The following is a 23866-nucleotide window of genomic DNA, read 5'->3' as shown; positions in this document are numbered from 1 at the left end:
CTGACGGATTCTGCCAGCGATTGAGGTAGCCATGCACCCTTGGCTCCGCGGACTGGGAGAGTTTAGGAACTGATGGCAAAGCTTGGAGGGCTTAAACGCTTACGCACGAGCAGCCCCCTTTTCCCATTACAGGTTTCAAACTCTGAAACACCAAATTTCTTTAAAAATCAAGGGGGAACTTTGAGCTCCGCTCATCTACTCAAAGTGTAACCAATGCAGGAAGTTAAGATGGGCTGATTGAATTGTGGTATGTATACAGCTCAGTCTTGAAAGAAGCCTTAGAGCCAACAGCAGAAAGCTGCCCGAAGCATCCTTGTGAAAACAAAAACTAATCTCAATATTGTCCACTTTCAGATATAAGCAGAGTGTGTGGTGCTTAGATATAAGCATGTGTGTACAGCTGAGTCACATCTTACGTGCATTAATCCTATGTGATTTCAACTATATGCATTTGGCTGCAGCTCCAGTCCAGGGTCCCTTATAGAGCTTTTCTTCTGGCTGTGACGGATCTGCCTTCATCTCTCGGACCGCCTTCCTCCTCCTCCCTTCCACAGGCGGAGTGAGGGGAGGCAGTGGAGACACCAAGAAGGTCTCACCACAAAGCCCTTCCCTGCTCCTCCATGCCCCTGCCTGCAGCCAACCAGAAGAAGGCAATTTTGCCTATACAGTCATACCTCGGGTTGAATGTGCTTCGGGTTGAGCGCGTTCGAGTTGCGCTCCATGGCAACCCGGAAGTAACAGAGTCTGTTACTTCCGGGTTTCGCCACTCGCGCATGCACAGACGCTCAAAATGACATCACATGCATGCGCGGAAGCGACAAAAGGCGACCCGCACATGCGCAGACGTGCCGTCGCATGTTACCTTTGCTTCAGGATGTGAACGGGGCTCCAGAACAGATCCCGTTTGCATTCTGAGGTACCACTGTACACGATTTTTGCATATGCACACTACCCTTGGAACATAATCCCAGTGCATGATGTGGCTCAACTGTACATCCTCAAACACAACAGCAAAATTCTGTGCCATGACAACCAGACTTCTGCATCAAGAAAATCTCAGTTCTGCAAATACCAAATCCTGGGCCCAAGTGTGGAATTGCAGGAAACACACACACACACACACACACACACACACACACACACAGTTTTGCCCAAGTAGTGTGGCAATAAGGGTGTAAGTGCTAGGAAGAGACTGCAGGAATGTCTTTGTTGGAAGCTGCCCAGAGTGGCTGGGGAAATTATTCAAAACAAAAAAATTCCTTCCAGTAGCACCTTAAAGACCAACTAAGTTAGTTCTTGGTATGAGCTTTCGTGTGCATGCACACGAAACTTAGTTGGTCTTTAAGGTGCTACTGGAAGGAATTGAAGAAGTGTGCATGCACACAAAAGCTCATACCAAGAACTAACTTAGTTGGTCTTTAAGGTGCTACTGGAAGGAATTGAAGAAGTGTGCATGCACACAAAAGCTCATACCAAGAACTAACTTAGTTGGTCTTTAAGGTGCTACTGGAAGGAATTGAAGAAGTGTGCATGCACACAAAAGCTCATACCAAGAACTAACTTAGTTGGTCTTTAAGGTGCTACTGGAAGGAATTTTTTTGTTTTGACTATGGCAGACCAACACGGCTACCTATCTGTAACTGGGGAAATTATTATTATTATTATTATTATTATTATTATTATTATTATTATTATTATTCCCTGTGTACCTTCCAGGCTGTCCTCATGGTGCAGGTTAAAGTTTTCATAGGAGTCCCAGCGCACTATGGGATTGGAGATGTTGTAATCTACTGCAACAGCAGCGTTGTTCCTGTAGGTCTCGCGGCCTGAGGAAAGAGACAGGAAGCGCCAGAGAATCTCAGCATTAGAAGGATTAAGTGCATTCAAGATAATGTTTGGAATGGATAGCATATTCCAGTGGCTGCACACCAGTCAGCAGAGTTATAAAAAGGATTGTGGATGTGCATATTTACTTAACTGTATAACCTAGGATTTTCTGCAACAGGCTCAAGCATGACTGACAATGTTTTTAAAAAGCCTAATCTGTGGATTTTTAAAAAATAGGATTCCCACGTTTCTGTCACTCTGCCCAAAATGGGCCTATAAGGATAGATCTACTCAAGCCCTCATGTAAGGAGTGTATTTCTTCATTTTCTACTATGCCAGTTAATGGTTACCTTTCACTGAAACGGGAAAAATAAAACACTATCATTTGGAATGACATTGAAGTAAAGGTAAAAATCTGGCTACCCTGGAGACCAGGTGTTCTCCTCTGTCTCTGGTCAGCATCCTGAAGGGGTGTGCAATTATGGTATCTCTCTCTGTGGTGGCCCCCTGGTTATGGGACATGAGCCCTTTCCACTTAAGTCTGGTTGACACTCTTTCCCCCCTGTTTCAGCTCAAAGCACATCTATTTACCCAGGCATTTATGCAATATCAGCTGTGAGCTTGGACGGAGGAAGTCACTCTGCACCTTTGAAGGATGATGCTCTTTTCTCTGCTGTCATTTATGTTGTTTCGAAATTTGATGCATTTACAGATTTAAAGTTCAATATTTTATTCTGCTTGTACCCTGCCGTGGAATTCTTTTTGATGTATTTTAAATAAACAAATAGATTGGCATGCAGAGCACACAGAGACATGCGTTGTACAAATGCTCTCCACCCCCTTCTCATATATCCTAGTAAGGTGGTTTTTAGTGCTCTTATTCTGCCTTTCCTTCAATAAGCTCAAGCTGTGTACCTGCTTCTCCAAACCCATGATATCCTCACATTGGCCCTGTGAGGCAGGTTGGATTGAGGGGTAGTGACTGAACAGTCACCCAGCAAACATCATGACTAAATGGGAATTTGGGGATCTGTGTCTCCCTAGACTTAGTCCAACACTCCAACCACTATACCTTATGGAACATCTGCACCTAAATACTCTGAAAGCCCTGGGGTCATCACAGACGTATTAGAATGTCATGTAGACTGACCCCTGGTTTTCAGTTTCAATTCTAGTGACAGTAAATTCAAGCCATCTGGATTCCATTTTGGAGTGGCTGTTTACCAACCCCAAAAATGAATAAGTAAAATAAAGTCTTGATGTGCTGAACTTGCTTTTCTCCATCTGCGCTCTGGTTTGTCAGGGATTCCCTCTGATTCTGAAGCTTTACAGAAGCTAAGGAAATGTGGATCTCATCAGCACCTGGATGAAAGACCACTGGCAGCTACTCTGAGATACCCCACTGGCAAATGCTACAATTTTGGCAGAAGGTTCCCAAATGAATTATCTTTGAAGTGAATGAATATAAGACCCATAGTCACCACCTTGCTAGCTAACAGAAGACTTGAAATCGAAACTATACTTCTTATGGTTTTCATTCCACAGGAATAAACCTCCCAGTCCATGGTCTGCTTGCAGTTTGCCTCTTTCCTTGTCTCTTTTCTGCCCACCCTCACTCCTGTAATCATGGTATACACACAGCCCTGACCATACAAGGAAATGGGAAGCTTAAAGAACTTATGGCAGAAGGAAATGCTTTGATCTCCATCGACAGATGATGCTTGCTCACGCCCCCCCCTTCACCACCGGCAATATTTGCAGGACAAAAGGTGTTTCTATTGGTCTGGTGGTTCAGGGGAAGGATCACTCTAAGCAAGGAAGATGTCACCCCCACTCCCCGCCCCCCCAAAAGTGCCATGGTAATTTAAGATGCTTCCAAATGACACCATTTCTCTAAAGGCAGATCAGCACAGCACACCAAACACACCTCCTTTCGCCAGCCAGAAATTGTGGCCTTCCAAGATGCTTGATAAACCACCCCAACCACCCCAAGAGAGAAGCAAAAAATGAACATAATAATCACTCAAGACAGTACTTGTAGGGGTCTCCGGAAGTCTCCCATCTAAGCCAGATCAAGACCTGCTCAGCTTCAGCAAGACTGCCACCTCTGGCTGCCACAAGCCAGTGGGGCTGGGGCCAAAGGCCAAGGTGGGTGGAGCAAGGGTCAGACAAGAGAGGCCAGAGGGGGGCTGAGGTTCCCCATTCCTGCTTTAGGCCATGCACTGAGACCTGACTTTTGGAATGACCCAGGAGGTGATTGTGGCGTAGTTCATAGTGCTGCAACCATATCCTTCCAACTCTGTCATCCACCCACCTTTAATTTTCTCAGGGCTGGAAGAGAAGACAAACTCCACACTTGCTTCAAATGGGAACCGTTCATCTAGGGAAGGAAATAAGGCAGGAGAGATTACCTGCATCACATGCCATGTTCACGCAAACACTGGCTTTAGTCTGAAATGTACTTGCAACCCCCTTCACCTAAAACCTGAGGTTGTTCTCAAGGTGTGTTCTGTGGTGGAACCTTGCAGAACTAGACTCTAGGAGAGCCACATGTTCAGCAAAATCTTGGCCTCTACAACTTAAGGCTGAATTCAGTTTCTGAATGCTTCCTTCAAATAAAAAACTCCTTCATGGAGATAAATAACGCACCAGGGAGAAAAGGTTCTGGCCTACCCTCCCCCCCCCCCAATGTCCATGTGCAGCACATTTTTCACTTGCAGGGACAGTTTAAAAATGTGACTCCTTCTCTTTGAAGTCCTAAGTGGTAAAGCCTGGGATGGACTCTATCATGGATTTTTGCTGAATATGCAGACCAGACCTTGGTCTGCTGCAGCAAGCATATGAAGAGATTTTGTGGCAAGAAATAGGTTCTTGTCTACAAAAACTCATGCTGAAATAAATTAACCTTACCAGACTTTGAGTACACCTGGGGAAATTAATGAACAAGACTAAGTTGGGTCCATTGATTTCAACAGGTCAGCTCTGAGTTGAATGCCACCCTTTTGCTTTGATTTCTTGTTGCCTAAGGATTAGGCCTCTTGCTCTCACCTCTCCAGGCTTCATCCAACTCATCTTTACCAAACCACAGTTGGGTGCTGTGGATGGTGCAGGTGTGGAACTGGACCCGGAACACAACATCACGCTCGGTGCCCTGGAGCTGCTTATGGTAACATTTCACCTAAGAAAAAGGAGGGGAAATGAACACAATAATCACTCGAGGCCTAGCTCTCCCAGCTGGCAAGCAGGCTTCTGCTACTACCCACCATACACAGCTGTCTGGGCACGCTCACAAGTTCACATACACCAAGCCCACAGATTTTGTGCACATTTACTGTGGCACCATTATTTCCATGGTCAAGGAACATTGACGGAAAGTACTTGAGTTGATTCAGGATATAGGAAGATCCTGCTGGATGAGGGCAATGCCCCTTCTAGCCCAGCATCCTGATCACACAGTGGCCCACCAGGTGCCTGTGGAAAGCCTGCATCCAGACTGAAGATGCTGGATGATGAGCTCTCCAGAGATCCAGTAGCAATTATTTTATGCATAAACTTATTTTGTCTTCAGCCAAACTGGAAGAAAACGGAAAACAGATGAAGTGATGAATCGGCTAATTACAGTTATTAAGGCTGTCAGCGTTTCCTAGGAGTGTTCGAAATTGCTTGAGAAAGAGATGAAAAGAAGACAAGGTTCCAACCAGAAAAGACTGGCTGATGAAGATGATGGACTATGCCAAAATGGCAAAATTGACCAGGAGAATCAGAGACCAGGATGAGGAGAAGTTCAGGAAAGAATGGGAAAAATTTATAGCTTATTTAAGAGAACGCTGTAAACAACTAAAAACCTTGGCAGGATTAGAGTAATACTTGTAAAAGACAAAATATAATGGAAAAGTTAATAACAGATGGGGGGGGGGCGAGGATAAGCTGAATAAAAAGGGATTGACAATGAAAACCAGAGAAAGGCGGAGGGAAGTCAAGAGATTCAGAGAATCCTAAATGTGAATGTGATTGAATTTTTTTTTAAATAATTTTTTTAAAGGGAAATTGCTTGAGATAGAGTCATCGCTACTCAGGGTACACCCCCACACTTCCTCTCCACTCCCCCTACCTCAGTCATCTCCAGTCAAACAGATTTCATAATTTTTGGAGACATTATTTTAAAATATGTAAACCTGCTGACCAGAGGCAAAAGTGAAGTGAGCCACTTCTGAGTCACCTTCTCTGGGAAAAACAGAGACAGAGTGGATCATTTGTTTGTTTTAAATAATGATGTCAGAATCTCCACAGGGGTATCCAGTGTGGTGGCCTCCAGTTGTTAGACTCCAACTTCCACCAGCCCCAGTCAACATGGCAAATGGTCAGGGATGATGGGAGTTGTAGTCCAATAATATATGGACGCCACCAATCTCACTACCCCTTATGTAACAGCATGTTCTACATTTACAAGGAAGATAGCATACTTGGGATCTCTTTACCAGCTACAGCATAATTGCGTTTCTGAGTCTTAGTTATTCCTTAAGAATATAAAGAAGCGTCTTGCTGGATCAGAGAGAGGTCCACCAAGTCCAGCCTTCCCACCTTACATCCTGAGCTCCTGCCACCACTCACCAGGACATCCCCTTTCAAGAGCAAGGCTGGCTCCAGACTGATGCAGAGCTTCTGAGTTCCACCAGAACCATGAAGACTGCTGCAAGACAGGAAGAAACAGAAGGACAGCTGGGATGGAAGCTACAAGGAGATTGGCCCTTATCTATGAAGAATTCAGAGGGTGACCCAGGCATTTGCCCGAGGCAGAACCCACTCATACTCACTAGATCCCAGAAGTGTACACCAGCTGCATGGACTGGTAGATCTTCAAGAAGGGTTGATAACCTGGAAGAGGAAAGATAAGAACGTAAGAGAAGCCTGATGGGTCAGGCCAACAAACTCAATTCCTAAGGAAAGTTGGGCATGTGTATGTAATTTGGTGACTCTACTGATTTTCAGTTCTAGCACCAGTACTAACAATTCCACACCTACACCACGTGGAATCTTCTTATTCACAAGGCCTTACATAGGTCAAATGTGCATCAGGACCAGCTTCCCTGCCTAAACAAAGAGTTCATTCTACAACCTCATTTCATGCAGATGGGGTGCACACTCAGATCAGAATGTACTGGAGAGCATACCATAATTAGCACAATAACATGGGGCTTGTGTTCTAATTCTGAGATTGTGGGTACTCCTTGAATTGTGACCCCCTTGAATGGTTGCCTAGTTTACTGGCAGATGAACTAGCCCTGTATACACACTCACACTTTCTGCTATGTTTGTGTCCTAGCACAATCTTAGGGATATAAGAGCCCTGCTGGTGATAAAAGCATCATGTTTTCAACAGCAGCCAGTCAGATACCTCTGGGAATTCTTCAAACAGGGCACAAAGGCAGCCCAAGGCTTCTGAACATGGGGTTCTCATTTAGGCAGCTTAACTAAGAGTCATTGACAGGTGCCCCTTCCACAGATTTGTCTCAGATCAAAAGCAATCTAAACCCATGCCCCCTCCCCCACATCTGGTGGCAGTGAATTCCCTAACTTTATTATAGTGTATTGCTCTCTTTACTGGGCTTTAAGTGCCATTGTTTAGGTAGCTCCCCCCACCTGCAAAAGGGAGGTTTCAACACAATTAGAAAACCCCAAGTACAAAGAAATCTTTTTTGGGGGGGGAACCCTAAAAGGTGAGGGTTAAAACAGCCCACCAGTGAAGTCATGGAGCAGGCCCAGGAGGCACAGACTGCTGACAGCGTTTGCAGGGTGAAGTGGGGTGGGGTGGCAGACACAGGGAATGGGAAAAGGAACCGTGTGTGTGTGTGTGTGTGTGTGTGTGTGTGTGTGTGTCACACTGCAACATTTTGCTGCAGGTCCCACACATGAAGAATTGTCGATCAACGTAAATGAGCAACTTCAAGATCTAGTGTTATGAGAGAAAGCGAAAACTCTCCCTATTTGTGCTCTCCATGCTATTCTCAATTTTATAAAACCCTGCCAGGTCAGTTCCCCCCTCTCCCTCTTGCTTTTTCTCACCCTTTTGGTCACTCTTGTTTGACCTGAAATAGTGCTATGCACAAATGCGTGCAAGAACAGACGGGAGGTGCAAGCAGGCTTTTAAGCCATGCCCATGCCGGTCTTGCATTTGAATGGGGAGATGTATTTTCTGGACATCACCTGCAGCACTTACCTCCTCCAGCCCCAAAGGTGGGGATAGCTGGGAGAAGAACATGGTGCAGAAACAGGGTGTTGCTGTTCATCTTGATGGTGCCTGAGAGTAGCCCACTAAAATACTGGATATACCTGTCCACAGGGAAAAGAGAGAAGGGTCAGCACAAGCTCTTAGGCTTACCAACAGGATTCCAGGAGAAATTCTGGGTCTCAAACCTACCTCCTCCTTTACCCCTTAGCCTCTAAACTCCCTCTTTCATAATAGCAGCCAAGAGCCCCAAAGGTAGTAAGTCCCCATCTGTGTCGAACCACATCTGACAGCCCACGGGGTGCGAAGTGTCCCAAAGAAGAAAACATCTCCACAATTAGACAATCAGCATCTTGGGGAGAAAAGCTGGCTAGAATCCAGCTCCCCAATGTCTAGTTACCTATGTATAGGGAGCTTTTGTATGTGTATATGGGGGAAAATTCACTTGTACCAGGTGGTAATTCAGATGATTCAGTTGGCTTTACCAGCTCCAAAGCCTCCAGGCTTTATCAGGCTAACAGGAGGTTTACAACTAGCCCCCTGAATCACTGCTCCCCTTCCATCTTCACTCTCCATCTCCAAATCTCTGCAACACTGTGTAGCAGCTACTACACCTATCCAGATGATCAGGTCTGCTTGGTGGGAGCATAACAGCTATGCAGCCCCTGTTAACTGCAGGTGCACTGGGAGTGGGCTGTCCTGAGGGATGGGCAAATCTATCACTTTTGGTTTCTCGGTTTCTCATTTTCCCATTCTTAAGTTCAAGTCTCCACATCATGAAATCCATTTTTAAATCCTCATGAAAATGCATAAGCATTTTAATACAAATTTCTCCTAATACACATTTTTGTATGGGATTTTGCCTATCATACACATTTTAGCAAAGCAATTTCCCCAAATATAATGCATTTTAATGCTATTTTTACTAGTATATGCATTTTTATGCAGAGTTTACCCTAGTATATGCATTTTTAAAAACAAATTACACAGGGCTCATCCACACGTCCACTTGTCCCATGCCTTGCAAGCATGGGTCCAAGCCGCTTTCTGCTTGTCCCATACAATCTAGGCAAACGTCCGAGCAGTTATGCCTTTGCCCTGCTACTTCCCCCCAGAAAATCTGCTCTTTGGTGCTAAATCAGAACAAACAACAACTGTGGAAAAGCAGATTGCCGTTTGTTCCGATTCAGCATTAAACCACAGCTTTTCCCAGTGGAAAGCAATGGGGCAATTTAAAGTATGGATGAGCCCTTAGCTGGAGAACTGCAGTGCAAAATTCGGAGAAGTGCAACTTTTGAAGGAAGTGCAAACCAGGTAGATTTGTCTTTAAACGTGAACTGAATTGAATTTTTCCTTTGTTCCTAGCTATTGCACATAACACTACCAGCACATTTTCTCTCCCTGAGGATCTTGTGGATTTGTGAGAGTAGAAGGGCACGATGGATAGCCAGAATGGTCTTCAGGCACAAGGGCTTCATATCTAGTGCAACATGCACACAAACACAGCTACCCCATTTCTGTGTTTCCCTAAAGTTTCTCACAGCACACCCCTGCAACGTCTTGACATGATGCGTTTCCCACCCATCCTGCAGCTTATTTTCACATGCATGACAGCAGAGGAAGAGGGGAAAGTGGGGTGGGGGTGGGGGTGAAGTTGCAGGCCTCACCTCTTCTGGGAGGGTTGCAGAGAAGCAGCCACCTTGTCCTCGCAGAACTTGCGCATGGTCAGCGTGCTGAGGGCCTGGTCTGCACTGAAGAAGGAAGAAAGGAAAGAGGCCAGTGGGTGCCTGCATGTTGGCCCCCTGGGGAGTCTCTGTCTTGAGCTGAAGACAGAAGCCAAGTAGAGTTACAGCCCACCACACACAACTACAACCCCCTCCCCACATTGCTTGGTACCTTGCAGAGATTTTGCTGTAGTACATGTAGGCTGCTACGATCACGCCGGTCTTGCCCTTATTGCCCTGACACAAAGAGGGAGAAGGAGAGAGGGGGGGCATTAAACACTGGAGCTAGGACCATAAAATGCAGCAGCACCATCAGCCTAGAAGTGCAAGAAGTTTCCCAAAAAACTATGGGAACCAACTCAGAGGCAGGGGGAGAGACAGAGGAATGACTGTGAGAACCCACAGATCATGACTTGCAGAAGTCCAAAGCCCTTTCCCCAGTCTCTGGTGTCTTTGCAGTCCCCTCTGTCTCCACCATCCACAGCCACTTCCCCTAAATGCCCATCTATAATGGCCAGGAAAATTAGGGCATTTCCCTCTGCACCTTGCAGTGAAGCACAACCACATGCTGTGGGTCTGAGTTCAGCCAGGTCTCCATGGCTTTGCAGATGGAGCAGATTTTGTCCAAAGGTGGGGCATGGAGGTCTGGCCAGCCAAAGTCTTGCACCTGTGCCAGGAAGGGGAGAGAAGCATACACATTAAGGAGGCACATGTGTATACGAAGGCAGAACAAATGGAAGTAGAGCCAAGAGAGTCAGATTGTATTTTATTTTTTACTACAGAACAATGGGAAAGAGCATCTGCTTTGCATGAAGGTGGTTCCAGGTTCAATCCCCAGCATCTGGGAAAACCTCTGGTCTGTAACCCTGGAGAGCCATTACCGGGCAGGAGTGGACAGTGGAGTGGCATCACACATTTGACCTCCAGGAGGAGAGTTGTTGCGGTGCAAGTGCACTGGCAGAGCCAATCCAGTGGTCTTGCACCACGTTGACCCCACTGCCACTTCGTTCCTCCTCCTCCTTCTCCAATCTCACTAAAAAGCAGCAGCAGCAGCAGCAGTGCCCCACCACAACATCTGCTACCTCAGTCAATGCAGAAAATAGCTGGACCTACACTCTGACTCAGCACAAGGCAGCTTCTTACGTTCCCTATATCCTGCAACTGGAAACCCAAGTTTAATTATGAAAATGCAAATCAAACAAATCTGTAGCTTACCCTTCACACAGCTACAATTCCTAGCACCCTTAACAAACTAAAGTTCCTAGGATTATTTGGGGGGAGTCATGTGCCTTAAATGTGCAATTTGCATACAGCCAAAAGTGACAGCTGCAAGCTTGACTCACTGTCTGTTTACCTTGTGTTTAGAAAGGCACAGACAGTTATTTTGCAAGTTTGCATCATTAGAATTTTCGAGACCCACCACCACAAAACTCTGTTCCCAGGTCAATATAAGCATTTGAGACCCAACCCTTCTCTCCCTCACCTTGGGGTTCAGCCTGATGATGTCATGCCGCTTCTCTGACAGGTTGAGGAGCTGTTGACACAAAGAGACATCTCACTAGCTTCTGTTACTCACAGTGACCCCTGGCACAATTACCAGCCAGCCAATATTGTACTCATCATGCCAGTATTTCTCTGCCCCTCACCAGCACGAGTTGCAAAACCCCACCAGATTCTAACCTGGCTCTGTCTGCTCTAGTTCTGCCACCAACCCTGATGCCCAGGGACTCTGTTTTTAAATTAAAACATTGGCAACCCTTCCCCATCCTCCCATTCCAACTTTTCTCCCCCTCCCCAGACCAGTTCCATCAATCTTCTGTGCTCCGTGTTCCTTTGCAAAGCCTACAAAATGCAAAAGTGTGTCTGTACAGCCCAGAAGAAGAATACCCATAAGGGTATCTGAATTGGCGGCTTGCAGATTTCCAATGCCATACTTCAGGTAGGAGACTGAACTGAGGAACAGGGACGAATTCCAAGGGATGAGCTGTAGCTCAGGGGCAGATCACTTGTTTCTCATGCAGGAGGTCCTAACTCCTACCCCCTGTGTCTCCGGATAGGGCTGAAAAACACCCTTGCCTGAAATCAGACAATAGCTGCCAGACAATAGCTGACAATAGCTGAGCTAGATGCACCAATGGCTGGGCACAGTATAAGAAAGATCCCTACGCTCCTGTGCTGAGCATCCTGTGTCTACATGGTATGGTGCTCCCCATCTCTCTAAGAAGCAGGCATCCCTCACACACTCACTCAACCCCAGGTATCCAGAATGGCTCACTTTTTGATTTCACGTGCCCACACTGCAATGGCCCCCTAATGGATGTTTTACCCATTGCCACCCCTGGCTTCCCTTGGCTTCTTTACCATGTACTTGTCCTCATGCTTGGATTTTAGCATCTGGGCCACCTCCCGAAGGTTGCCACGGTAACGTTGCTCCTCCAAGGCCAGGGGGAAGAAGACAGAGATGATGCGCTCAGTGATGTAGGTGAGGTCAAAGTCATACTTGCGTTCCATCACGTGGTCTAGACTGAAACTCCTGAAGGAAGGAAGGAAGGAAGGAAGGAAGGAAGGAAGGAAGGAAGGAAGGAAGGGTTGAGGGAAGCAAGCCATTGTTGTTTTCTAATCCACACAGGCCCAACTTACCACACTGCAAAAGGGACCAAAGAATAGAATAAATGTTGATGGAAAAGAGGGGATTTCAGAAAAGGTGTCCCAACATGGTTTCTAATTTGACAGTTGGTTATTTATGATGTTTGTGCACAGCAGTATAATGCCACTGTCAGGCATTGTGGTTTCACTTGGGCCATATAGTCCATTTTTCAAACTATAGGCACAGGTCTGGGATTTCTAGGTCTGTTCCCAAGTCTGTTTTTTGTCATGCCATTTTCCCTGGGAAAACCAGCTGTTTACCGCTGTACTGGAACCAGTGACAATCCACAGAAAAACCAATCAACGTTTGCTCCAATTCAGTGGTAAACAGTGGGTTTTCCCAGGGAAAGTGGTGGGATAAAAAAACCACCCACTTAGATGCAGACCTAGAAATCCCAGACCTGTGCCTAGGAAGCAGGGCACAAAAGGAAGTGCTTCCTGCCTCACAGAATTTAGCTGAGTGGGGATTAGATGGTGATATGGGTGAGATATACCAATCTCCATTTTCTGAAGTTCCACTGATGAAGCAGAAGTCCACCATATCTTATCGCCATCCCCAATGTAGCTTGAATCAAGTAGGGATCTATTCAAATACAGGCACTGTTCTGACATGTAGAACAACTGCACCTATAGTTTGCATTGCAAATGAGTTTACATAATTGGGACTTGACTGACTGAACATTATCAATATTATTGTATATCAAACCACCCCTGAGCCAAGGCTCCTGAGACAAACACCACAACCTCATAGAAAATATGATCTCAAGAGATCATAAGGCCACACTTCAAAAACTACACTGCCTTCTTATTTGGGTGCTGATTTTGGAGGGGTTCCACCAAAAGATGAAGGGGTGGGGGAGACAGGGTTGCCCAGGGCAGGTGTACCTCAAAACTATTGCTGGGCCTTTCCTGGGCCCATAAACATTATAGATTCTCTTTGTCTTTGTTCCAGCTGAATGTGGCCAATCAGAATTGGTTGGAGCATTCCAGACTCATGCCTTTTGTAATCACGGAATGGTATTTAAATTACCACCTTCTGCAAAGCACAAATCTGCTGCTTGCAGAAGTTACAGGATAACTATAGGTCGCAAAGGCAAGTCAGCATGACAAGAATGCAAAACCTAAATGCAAACCCCTTACCTGGGTAGCGTGTTCCGTTGCTTAGTAGTGTTGAGGGACTTGGTAGAGCCCTGAAAAATAAATGTGGAGAGGGAGGAAGTTGGGGGAAAGCCATCAAAAAAGCACTTCCAAAGCAAAACAGCAAGCAAGAATAGAGTGACTCTGACTGAAAAGAGCAATGAATAGCATGCAGGAAACAGAGCAACAGATTTCTTTCTATTCATATTTCTTTCTATTCTAAAGCAGGAGTGTGGCCAAACTTTTTTTTGCCTGAGAGCTGCATTTCCCCTTGGCCAGCCTACCAGGGTAGTGAGCATGTGGACCACATATGGGGGAGGGGGGCACACACCTTCGTATATTTGCACACGGGCATACAGTTTCCCCACCTTAGCTCACAGTGCCCCCTCTCCACTCATCAAAGGACTGATCTGATGACCAGGGAAGGAACAATCTGCATATCCACAGGGACGCTGAGCCCCACCCACCATGGTACTGTGCCCACATTCCCCCCACTTCTGCTGCTCCTGTCGTCATCCAATGTCAGATCTACAAATTCTGCCATGGAGGGAAGGCGTCTGCACTGCTGCCTCCCTCTCTCGTAGGCTTGTGCCCCCCCCATCCCCACAACCCCCCTAGCAGAAGGAAGTCTACAGGTTTGTGTCTCATCTCACTACTGCAGCTCAGCCTAGCTCAATATAAGTGAGTTTCCAATGTTCCCGTGCTCACTATTCATGTTTTTTCAAAAGTGTGCTTAAGCTGGTCACCCTTACCACAACTAGCCAACTGCTATTTGCCCCTAAAGATGAATTGGATGGCTGTTCCTGGATGGGGCTCAACAGGGGTGTTTTTCTTTCAAAATGAAAGCAGTCCGCTTAATAATGCCTTTTGCAAAAGCACAAATAATGTAAGATGTAGTTTGTCTCAGAGCTGTGAATGAGGAAACCCTGTTCTGAATCTTGCTTCTTGTGTTAACCCACTAGCTGGCTTCAGCCTCAGTTCCCCACCTGCAATATAAGGGCTAATAATATGAAGCTAACAGGGAAACCACTGATGGGCTGAGAATGTCTCCTTGAGTTGGTGGATGAGATTTGTAGAAAAAGCAAATAGGTTTAGGGCTCTCTCCTTCTCAGGCTATACTTCTTAAGAACAAAACATAATGATCTTAATCTTTTCCCTCACTCAGATTAGCATGCATAGATTAATAAATAGATATCTTTGAAAGTGAGAAGTTTGTTTTCATCCCTTCCATCTTAATTGACTCACCTTGATAGAAAGGCTTTTAAAAAGTGAACTTAACAGATTCACTTTTGACATATCTAATAAAAATACGTCAGGAAAATTTCAGACTTTATAAATGAGTTATCCAGCCATTTGCAGGAGCTGGAAGATGTACCACAAAAATATTTATCTTCAACCAAAACTTTGGCTGATTAACATTCTATGGCCTTTTGAACGTGATTGTGAGAGGGCAGGTTATTGGTCTGTTCTTGTTTTATTATGTATTTTGTGTTCTCATTTTGTATTTTTTATGTTGTGAACAGCCCTGTGATCTTTGGATGAAGGGCAATATACAAATTTAAATAATAATAATAATAATAATAATAATAATAATAATAATAATAATAATTTATGTTTAAAGTGGTAGCATGCCACTTTAATTAGCCATGCTTCCCCAAAAGAATCCCGAGAAGCAGAATTTGTTGAGGGTGCTGGGCGTTGTTAGGAGGCCTCTATTCCCCTCACAGCATTACAGTTCCCAGAGTGGCTTAACCATCGATCTGTCTTTGCAGGGAACTCTGGAGCACCTGGAGGAAAGAGAGGGAGGCCGCCTGGAGGCAGCTGCAAAGCCAACTATCTTCCCACGTCACCATTTTTAAAAAGAGAGAGGGAGATTAGAAGAAGTTAGAGAGAGAGAGAAATGAACTCAAGTTATGAAACAAATGTCTCTTTGACTAATGTGCACTGAACCTAATGTGATTTTAACGAACAAGTCATGAAATGAATAAAGACCTTTTAAGTAGAAAAATGAATGTAATTACAAGCAGAAGAAGAAGAAGAAAAATGCCCTTACATGCCCTTCCTGATTACATGTCAGCATGGTGTCTAGAAACACAGTTTTCAGTCGCTAGTGAATCAAACTTTAGACTGGAAAGCCCCGCAGGCAGAGTTAAGAGAGTTTAGAGAAAGCAAAGTCTTACCAAATGCTCAATACGCCGGACTGGAGCTGTATTCCTCCTCTTGACAAATGGGGAAGAATGGGGAGAAGGAGAGTGTTTAGGAAAGCAAAACAAAATCACAAAGACGAGCATTAAATGCAAGACAGCACCATGCAGCTTCTATGGCTGGGACTCTCCCCAGCTGCAGTGGGGGGCCTGAAGCTCATTCCTTGATGGCTTGATCCACAAACCGGAGTCGAAGGAGAGGTACACAGGGGCAACAGCGACACGACACCTTCCTACTTTGCCAACCTGGGGCCCTCCATATGTTTTGGACTACAACCCCCATCAACCCTGAGCATGGGCCTTGCTGGTTGAGACTGATGGGAGTTAGAGGTACTGTACCACTAAAATGCGAGTGAAATGGAGCTACTACTGATAATGGCTTCCTCATGTCAAATTCTCCTCCCAGCTACAGTGTAATTAACCTTACCCCCCTCTGATGTCATAAAATGTGCATTTCTACAGCCCTGCTGCCCACGACACCTAGTAGGGAAAGCAACGATGTCATGACACAGGAGTGGGTTTTAAAACATATTATAGAAGGGAAGAGGGAAAACTTGATATGGGAGTACAATTTTCAGTGGCAGACCCTAAGTTTTAAGAAACTTCTCATACCCTCCCTAAATGAACTGCAAATTCACAATTTAAAAAAGAAACAAGTACAGTATGCACATCCTTGTGATCTCTGCAGTTTACATGACCATTCTTTCCTTGATCATAAGGTAGTGAAGTTGATATAAGACAATAGCCCACAATATGGCCCATGCAGATCACACTGTCTTGATGGGGTGAGGGCATTCAGCAGCTTGCCATGTCCTGGCAAACGGTTTCAACAAATGCACTCACCACAGAGAGTGTGGCACCACCCTCTGGCAAGCCTGATGAGCTTGCCTTTCCCTTGGGTGGGAGCTTCTCCAACAATGCATGCTTCTCCCAGCTTGCTCCTTGAGAAATTCTGCTAAGAGCTGGAACTGCCATTTTTGGCTTGGTCAGCAAGCTCAGCCAAAAATTGTTGACCCTTGCTTGCGAACTCTTTGCTTCGCATGGATTATTGCAGCCAGAAAGGCAGGTTGCAATCTTTTAATGTCAGCATAGTCAAAAGAATGTCTCGCCGTGCCAAACACAAATGACTTACAATTTCATTGTGTTGAGAAAATGGCTATGTGGCCCGATTCCTGCCCTCCCCCCACACCTTGGTCACTGAATGGACAGCTATTAATAAGTTGTCAGCCTGGTTCCTCTTTACATTTCCTGGAGACTACTTGTCTCTCACTTCCTTTACTGTCTGTTCAATTTGGGACAACCTGCGAGGGAAACAGAGCCTGCACTCAGGACTGGGAAGAGGCGGGGGACATTTGGTTGCACTTTAGAGAGGATACACCTGTTCTTTCAAGCTCATTGTCATTGCAGCAAAAAGCTGGCAAGCCACCTGATAGGCCTTTATTTTGTTTTGTTTTGTTTTTTGTTTTGCTTTGCAAGCAGAGAAAGCAGTTACAAACGTCAAAAAAGGACAAATAGAACAAGGAAAAGCGTAAAAAGGACAATCAATAAAAGAGAGAAAAATAAACAATACAGTGGAGCTACAGATAATTAGGATCACATACAGCTTTCTTACTATCTTGACTTCTCTAAAAACTAACATGAAGCCACATTCATCCTCCATTGCAAGGCTAGAGTCAAGGGACCATCCATCTCCTAAATCACTAAACCAGCCATGAACTGAGTCTCCTGAGTCTTCCTGACCTGCGAGGTCACTAGAATACCTTTGCTGATCCCAGATTCAAGGCAAGTTAAGGTCACAATCAATTTGGGAGTGGGGTGGGGGTCTGCAAGGCCCTCTGGAGCAAGCAAGTTGGACAGCCTCTTATCTGTATCTTGGCATTTCTGTGAAACATTCCTGTATGGTAGACAGTAGCCAAAAAATCATTGTGCTTTAGCTGGCCCTTCTTGCACTGGGTGGCGTAGAACGCCTCCCAGTTGCTAACAGGTTAGCTCACAGGGAAGGTTGCAACTCCTGTCTTGGCCCTCACAGAGAAAATAGGCCCATCAGACGTCAGCAGCAAGGGAATGCATCCTCTCAAGCTGCATTATTAACATTTCTTTCATTCCCTCTTCAGTGGGAGATTTTGCTTCCTGCTACCATTAATCTGGTCTGGTTCCTTGCAGTTGTTCTTTCACATTCTCACAGCAGCACTTACGAGCTTATGAGCCGGGCTAATACTGTTCCCACCAGGCTGTGCATCCCATTTCACTACCTGAGGCGAATCAGGAAGTGCTGCCCTGTCCTACTGTTGCCACCGCTCCTGCCACCACAATTATCTGTCATTGCTGCCTGCACCACGTGCCCTGCCACATCCATTGCGGGCAGAGAAGCAGCACCATCATGGCACCAATTTCAGGCAAGATCATGCCCCAAATAGCCCTGATCTTGGCTGAAACTGGTGCCAATGCCGGCGCCGCTTCTTTGCTGCTGCTGGTGGAGGTGGTGTGGTGCCCGTGGAAATGCTGCCTCAGGAGCTTCCGCCACCTGAGGCAGTAGCCTCACCCTGCCTAATGGCTGGGCTGGCCTTGGATCCCACTGCCAAGACCAAGAAACAGAACGTGTCCAAGAGTACACAACAAATCCAAAGCTCAGCTGGGCTTTCAACCCAGGAAACCACCTCTCCCTTCCATATTCCCATCCATGCATCTATACACTCTGAAGAAAGGACTTTCCTTACTGAGTACTCTCACAAACCTCCACAGCAAAGACCCACCTATAACCTCAACTGCAGTTTGGCTCATAAGGAATACCTCATCAGAGAACTACTTCATCAATGGCAGGTGGTGGTGGCTGGAATCCACCCACCTGCCAGTATTTAGCCTTCCTGGTTGTGGAACATCTGTCCCCCCATAAACTGTTGGGCTCCAACTCCCATCACCGCTGAGGCCAGTGGCCACGCTGGCTGGGGCAGATGGGAGTTGCAGTTCAACAACATGTGGAGGGCACAGGATCCCCACCCTTGCTTTAAGCAGCGGAGTCACCCACTGTGATTTGCTCACATACAATCTTCTCTCTAGGAAGGAACGCCTGGGGAATTCTATACTTCTATGAAGGAACTGTAGATATGGGGCAGAATCTGACAATGCATTGCACAGGCTGACTGGGGGCTTCTGGTATCACATACACCTCTCCTGCCTCATCCTTGGTAGCGGTTTTGTCAACATAAATTAGTTTATCATCATTTTAAAAGTTCCAAAAAAATGTTAAATTGGTTGGGAGTGTGCAAGACAGACAACTCCATCAGTGTTTGGTTTGCTGATGCATATGCCTGCCAAAACCTTTGCAGAGGTGAAGCCAGGTGAAAGGCAAAAAAAACATGGTGAATTTAGAAATACATGCCGTCATGCTTTGTGCTAAATCCCCATCCTCACTGAACTAAAACACAGCAGACAGCAACTATGCAGGGGATGGGGAAAGGCCACAGGTAAGGCATAAAACATACAGTGGACGGCAAGACATCCACACTTACCAGTTCAGGTAGAGGGAGGGGCTGGCAGGATGACGCTACCTGGAAATGAGAAGAAACAGAGAATGAAAAGTCCGGCTGCACATCCCTGGCTGCTCAGCTGGGAGGCCTCCCAGATCGCCAGCATCCCCACAAACAGGGCTTTGCAATGACCAAACCACCCCTTCCTCTCTCCATGCTCAGGAGTGGGGGGAGTGGAGAAAGACTCTTGCTCAGCTCCTCGGACTGCCTCTCTAAGAGGCAGGATCTGCCTCTTTTTCCCATCAGGGTGTTTGCTTTGGCCTGGCTGGGCCCTTCCAATGACGGCGCACACATAGGCAGCAATTCATCACGGCTGGAAGGCAGAGCGGGCAGCACAGCGGTGGGGGCTCTGCTATATATAGAGAAATGTAAACAGGCTGCACCCCACACCCAGGAGGGAAGCACAGGGAGGCTATTCAGCCCGGCTGCTCTCCCATCTCACCTGGTGAAGCTGCCTTTGCATCCCTGGGTGACCTATGAGAGAAGAGGGAGGGACCAAGTGCCGTCTCCTTCATCTTCTACAGGTTCTGGCACTGCTGCTTTCAGGGGACAGAGAACCCCCACCTCCCTTGGCAGCCTGATCTAAGGGATGAGGCCACGTCAGCAAGGGGTTTGCCTTGCTCCGCCATGGATGTTACTAGCAACAAATAATTGAGTCGAAATTTATTAATATTTGTTCAACTGCTGGCTTTCACTCAACACGCGCACACATGAATGTGCATGTATGTGTCCGTGAACAAACAAAAACTGAACATCAGAGTAGAGCTAAACATGACAGGCAAATATAATCCTGAGTGCCCGTGGTACTTTGTGAGATAAAAGCTGTTTCGGGGGGGGGGGGGATTGGAACAGAGAAACATCAGTATGCTTAATGCTCTCCTTGCCTGCCACTTTCCCCGCTCCCCCCCCCCCCCAGGCCCCAGAGACTGTGCTCCAGAGACATGTTTATAAGGGCGTACAAAAATCAAAATGTGAACCTGAAATAGGATAATGCTACATTTTTTGAAGTTCTAAGTAGAATATTTGTGAGTTAGGCAAACACTTCTACTGAGAGGATTCATTTGCTTTCCTAATAAGAACGCCAAACATTAAGAGATGTACATAAATGGCCAATTCCTGTAAATAGGAAGATTCTGTTTCACCTTTCCTTTCATGTAAAATGCCCTTTGAAGCAGAAAACAGGGAAGGTTTTATTTAACATCCTGAGGAGAGAAAGAGGGACCATGTGGCTATACCATTAAACCTCCCCAAATGAAATTTGTTTTAATATTAGACATACCACTCTAACTAAGAGCAATTTTTATAGATTGCTTTTTTTCAGCTTGATTTTCCAACATTCTTTGATGAATTTGGCTGCTAGATGGATTCAAACCAGATATTATTCAGAAATATTGCTTCCTTATTGCAGGGGTACCTAACCCCTGTCCTGGAGGCCTGATCAAGCACATTTTGCTAGTCCCCAAATACTCCATCATTTGGCAGTGGCAGCAAAACGAAAAAAGAAGGTATGATCGGGAGTTTGGGAGAGAGGTTGCCTTGATGGTAGACATGGGGAGAAATTCCTCTCAGTTTGCATTTAAAGTTGAATTTATCAAAATTGGACTTCCTGAAACAATATAAGAACAGAAACACAGCCATCCTTCAAAATTCACACTTAACACTTATATTAAGGGAAAATGTGTATAAAAATTAACAGACTGACAATATCACACAAAAGCATTATGTTAGGAGAAATTGCTTGCAAAAATGTGTACAAACTGCCAACAAAAAATGTGATAAAGAGGAAATTTGCACCAAAATGCTGAGGAATTTTCATGAAGATATGTATTTTTAAGATGAGGAAAATGAGAAACAGAGGGCTCCAGTCACCCCTACCTGATGGGGATGCAATTTGCTTCCTTCCCAAGTAATCAAATTGATCATTTGATGAGCAAGGAGGAGACCAACTTCCCTCATCAGCTGTACAGCAGAGATCAGCTGCGGAGCAGAGGCTGCGTCATGTGGTGGGGGCGGGGGGGGATAAGGGTGGCCACGCCTACTTTGGGTCATGCCCACTCCTGGCATTCACCCCCTCCAGTTGGCCAAGGGGGACTGCAGCCCTCGGTCCAAAGAGGGTTAGGCCACATCCCTGCTTTACACAACAAGCACATTTATTTATTATAGTTATTTTAAATCATTTATTTGCCACCTCTCCAAATCAAAATTCACCCAAGGCATCTTTCATATTAAAATAAGGGTATGTAAACTGCAACTAAAAAAAAGTAGAGCCTTGAAACTCCCAAAGAACAATTCAATCAACAGGTTCTGTAAGCATCATTCGTAAAATCAGCAATGAATAATCTCCAAAACTGAATCAAGTTGCTAATCAAAACAGGCAGCTGAAACACCATCTATATAGAATTTTGTACAGATTCTGTCACAGCATTTGAAGTCTTAAAAATTATCAAGTTTCTGCCATGGGATCATATAAGAAAGTTCCTAGATCTCTTGCTTCTGAAGACTTGTTTGAGTAATACATAGGTTGTGTGTAGCAGGAAAAGTCTTTGTGTCATGCAAGGGAGAGCTACCAGCTCATCTCTCACAGCCTTTTCATTTTAACCTTTCCACCCTCCACAATGCCATGCTTTGCTGTAACTTCCAAACAGGTTTTGCAAAGTTTTAAAGATCAGGTTCAGAACTGTCAGAAGGGATAGGCTTATGTGCGTTCATTTTGTTAAACCTGCGAATTTTAGTATGAGCACTGAGTTTTGGAGTTGCAACATGTAAATAAAAAGGTAAAGGACCCCTGACAGTTAAGTCCAGTCGTGTATGACTCTGGGGTTGCGTGCTCATCTCGCTTTACAGGCCGAGGGAGTTGACGTTTGTCTGCAGACAGTATTTCCGAGTCATGTGGCCAGCATGACTAAGCCGCTTCTGGCGAAACCAGAGCAGCGCATGGAAACGCCGTTTACCTTCCCACCGGAGTGGTACCTATTTATCTACTTGCACTTTGACGTGCTTTCAAACTGCTAGGTTGGCAGGAGCAGGGACCAAGCAACAGGAGCTCACCTCGTCGCAGGGATTTGAACCGCTGACCTTCTGATCAGCAAGCCCTAGGCTCTGTGGCTTAGACCGCAGTGCCACCCACATCCCTTTTAACATGTACTGTAAATACCCCTTATCTATTTTTCCTTATGCAGCTGCCCCCTTCATGACAGCATATCATTAATCCCTTAGTGATGAAATCACCAAAATGATGTAGAATCAGATCAGACTCTTAGGCTTCCAACCTAATTTCAAAATACCACAGGCAGGAAGCCCTTGGAATGGGGAGAACGAAGAGGGTGTCAGTCACTCTGTGTGTGTGAGAGGGGGGGCACAAGAGACGTCAGGAAAAAGAAAAGTAGGGGGCAGGCCCACTTTGGGCTATGGTTGTGCCCACTGCTGGATTCAGTCACACCCAAATAAACTTAGCAGCCCCCAAGATATTGCCCCCATAAGCAATGTGGCTTTGACAGAAAAAGAATCCCCCTTCCTACCTAGACAAACAGGAGCTGGGATGCCTGTGCACATGTGTAAAGTTTTTCCATGAGTCACACACAGGAAAGGAACGGCTGCATTTGAGGGGAAGGGGAGGGTGATTTTACCACTACGCACATGAACCCTGCGCTTACATGTTGGAGCCCATCATCCTTCCTTAAGAAGCTCCCTTACAAAAACAAACTCTTCCCTGCTCCCATCTTGGTCACACTCCAGACTAAGAAGAGTTTATTTCTGTTCCTGGGCTACATTATGAAAACTAGGTAGGTAAGAGTCAGACGCTCCCGTGTTGCACTGCAATAGAACTTCCAAAGCGTCAGTGTTCTCAAGTCCCAAATGCCAGTAATAAGCACAGCCTTACTTGAATTGTTCTGCTGTTTTCTATTGTAAATAATGTAAAAAATGTTTCCCTATGATCAACCTTTCACTTTGAAAGAAAATAAACTAACATCAGGCACAGATTCTGGTTGTTGGAAGAGCCAAGTCTCCTTTGCAGGACAAAACTGATCCCTCTGCGCAAGAGGAAGAGGTATTGCAGGGGGCTGGACTAGAAGGCCCTCAGGGTTCCTTCCAACCCTCCAATTCTATGATACTAATAATGGAACTGTAAAGTCGGGAGGAACCCCAAGGGTCATCTAGTCCAACCCCCTGCAAAGCTGGAATCTTTCTAGGGCTCAAACCCACAACCCGGAGATTAAGAGTCTCATGCTCTGCCCACTGAGTTCATGAGATTTTAATTTTTAAATGCAAAACACATTGCCTCAATGGGTCCTATGTTTTTTTCAGACCTGGAAAGCTGTGGGGCTCAATCAAACCAAGTAGTTTTGTCTGGGTGTCAAAGCTAGTTGCAGCTCCTGCCTCTGTCCCATCATGTGGTGCAAAGTGGCAGGTCAGAGTGCCTTTGTCAAACCAACTATCAACACAACCGAAATTACACTGTGTGTGAACAAGGGTGCAATTAAGTAAAGAGACAAAAGAGGTGCCTGTTGCACATGACGCAGGTTATTCTTTTGTGACCTGTGCCTTTAATTAAAGAAACAAACAAACACCAAGTGG

General features: G+C 45.6%; 1 protein-coding gene across 6 annotated transcripts in view; it reads right to left on the bottom strand.

Annotated features, from left to right (window-relative positions):
• Positions 1-23866, bottom strand: part of TNS2 (tensin 2) — a 135156-nt gene that overhangs the window by 22125 nt on the left and 89165 nt on the right. For all 6 annotated transcript variants that reach the window (XM_083729146.1, XM_083729148.1, XM_083729151.1 and 3 more), the window contains 14 exons: positions 19274-19312; positions 15741-15779; positions 13564-13613; positions 12139-12310; positions 11261-11311; positions 10322-10444; positions 9950-10014; positions 9721-9804; positions 8045-8157; positions 6642-6702; positions 6439-6517; positions 4876-5005; positions 4142-4207; positions 1710-1826 (listed from right to left, as the gene is read on the bottom strand). In XM_083729146.1, coding sequence (XP_083585272.1) covers positions 1710-1826; positions 4142-4207; positions 4876-5005; positions 6439-6517; positions 6642-6702; positions 8045-8157; positions 9721-9804; positions 9950-10014; positions 10322-10444; positions 11261-11311; positions 12139-12310; positions 13564-13613; positions 15741-15779; positions 19274-19312 — 1189 coding nt within the window. The remainder of the gene's footprint in view (positions 1-1709; positions 1827-4141; positions 4208-4875; positions 5006-6438; positions 6518-6641; positions 6703-8044; positions 8158-9720; positions 9805-9949; positions 10015-10321; positions 10445-11260; positions 11312-12138; positions 12311-13563; positions 13614-15740; positions 15780-19273; positions 19313-23866) is intronic.

Source organism: Podarcis gaigeae (assembly GCF_964106915.1).
Source record: "Podarcis gaigeae genome assembly, chromosome: 2".
NCBI classification, from domain to species: domain Eukaryota; kingdom Metazoa; phylum Chordata; class Lepidosauria; order Squamata; family Lacertidae; genus Podarcis; species Podarcis gaigeae.
This window is presented reverse-complemented; position numbering and strand designations above follow the sequence as displayed.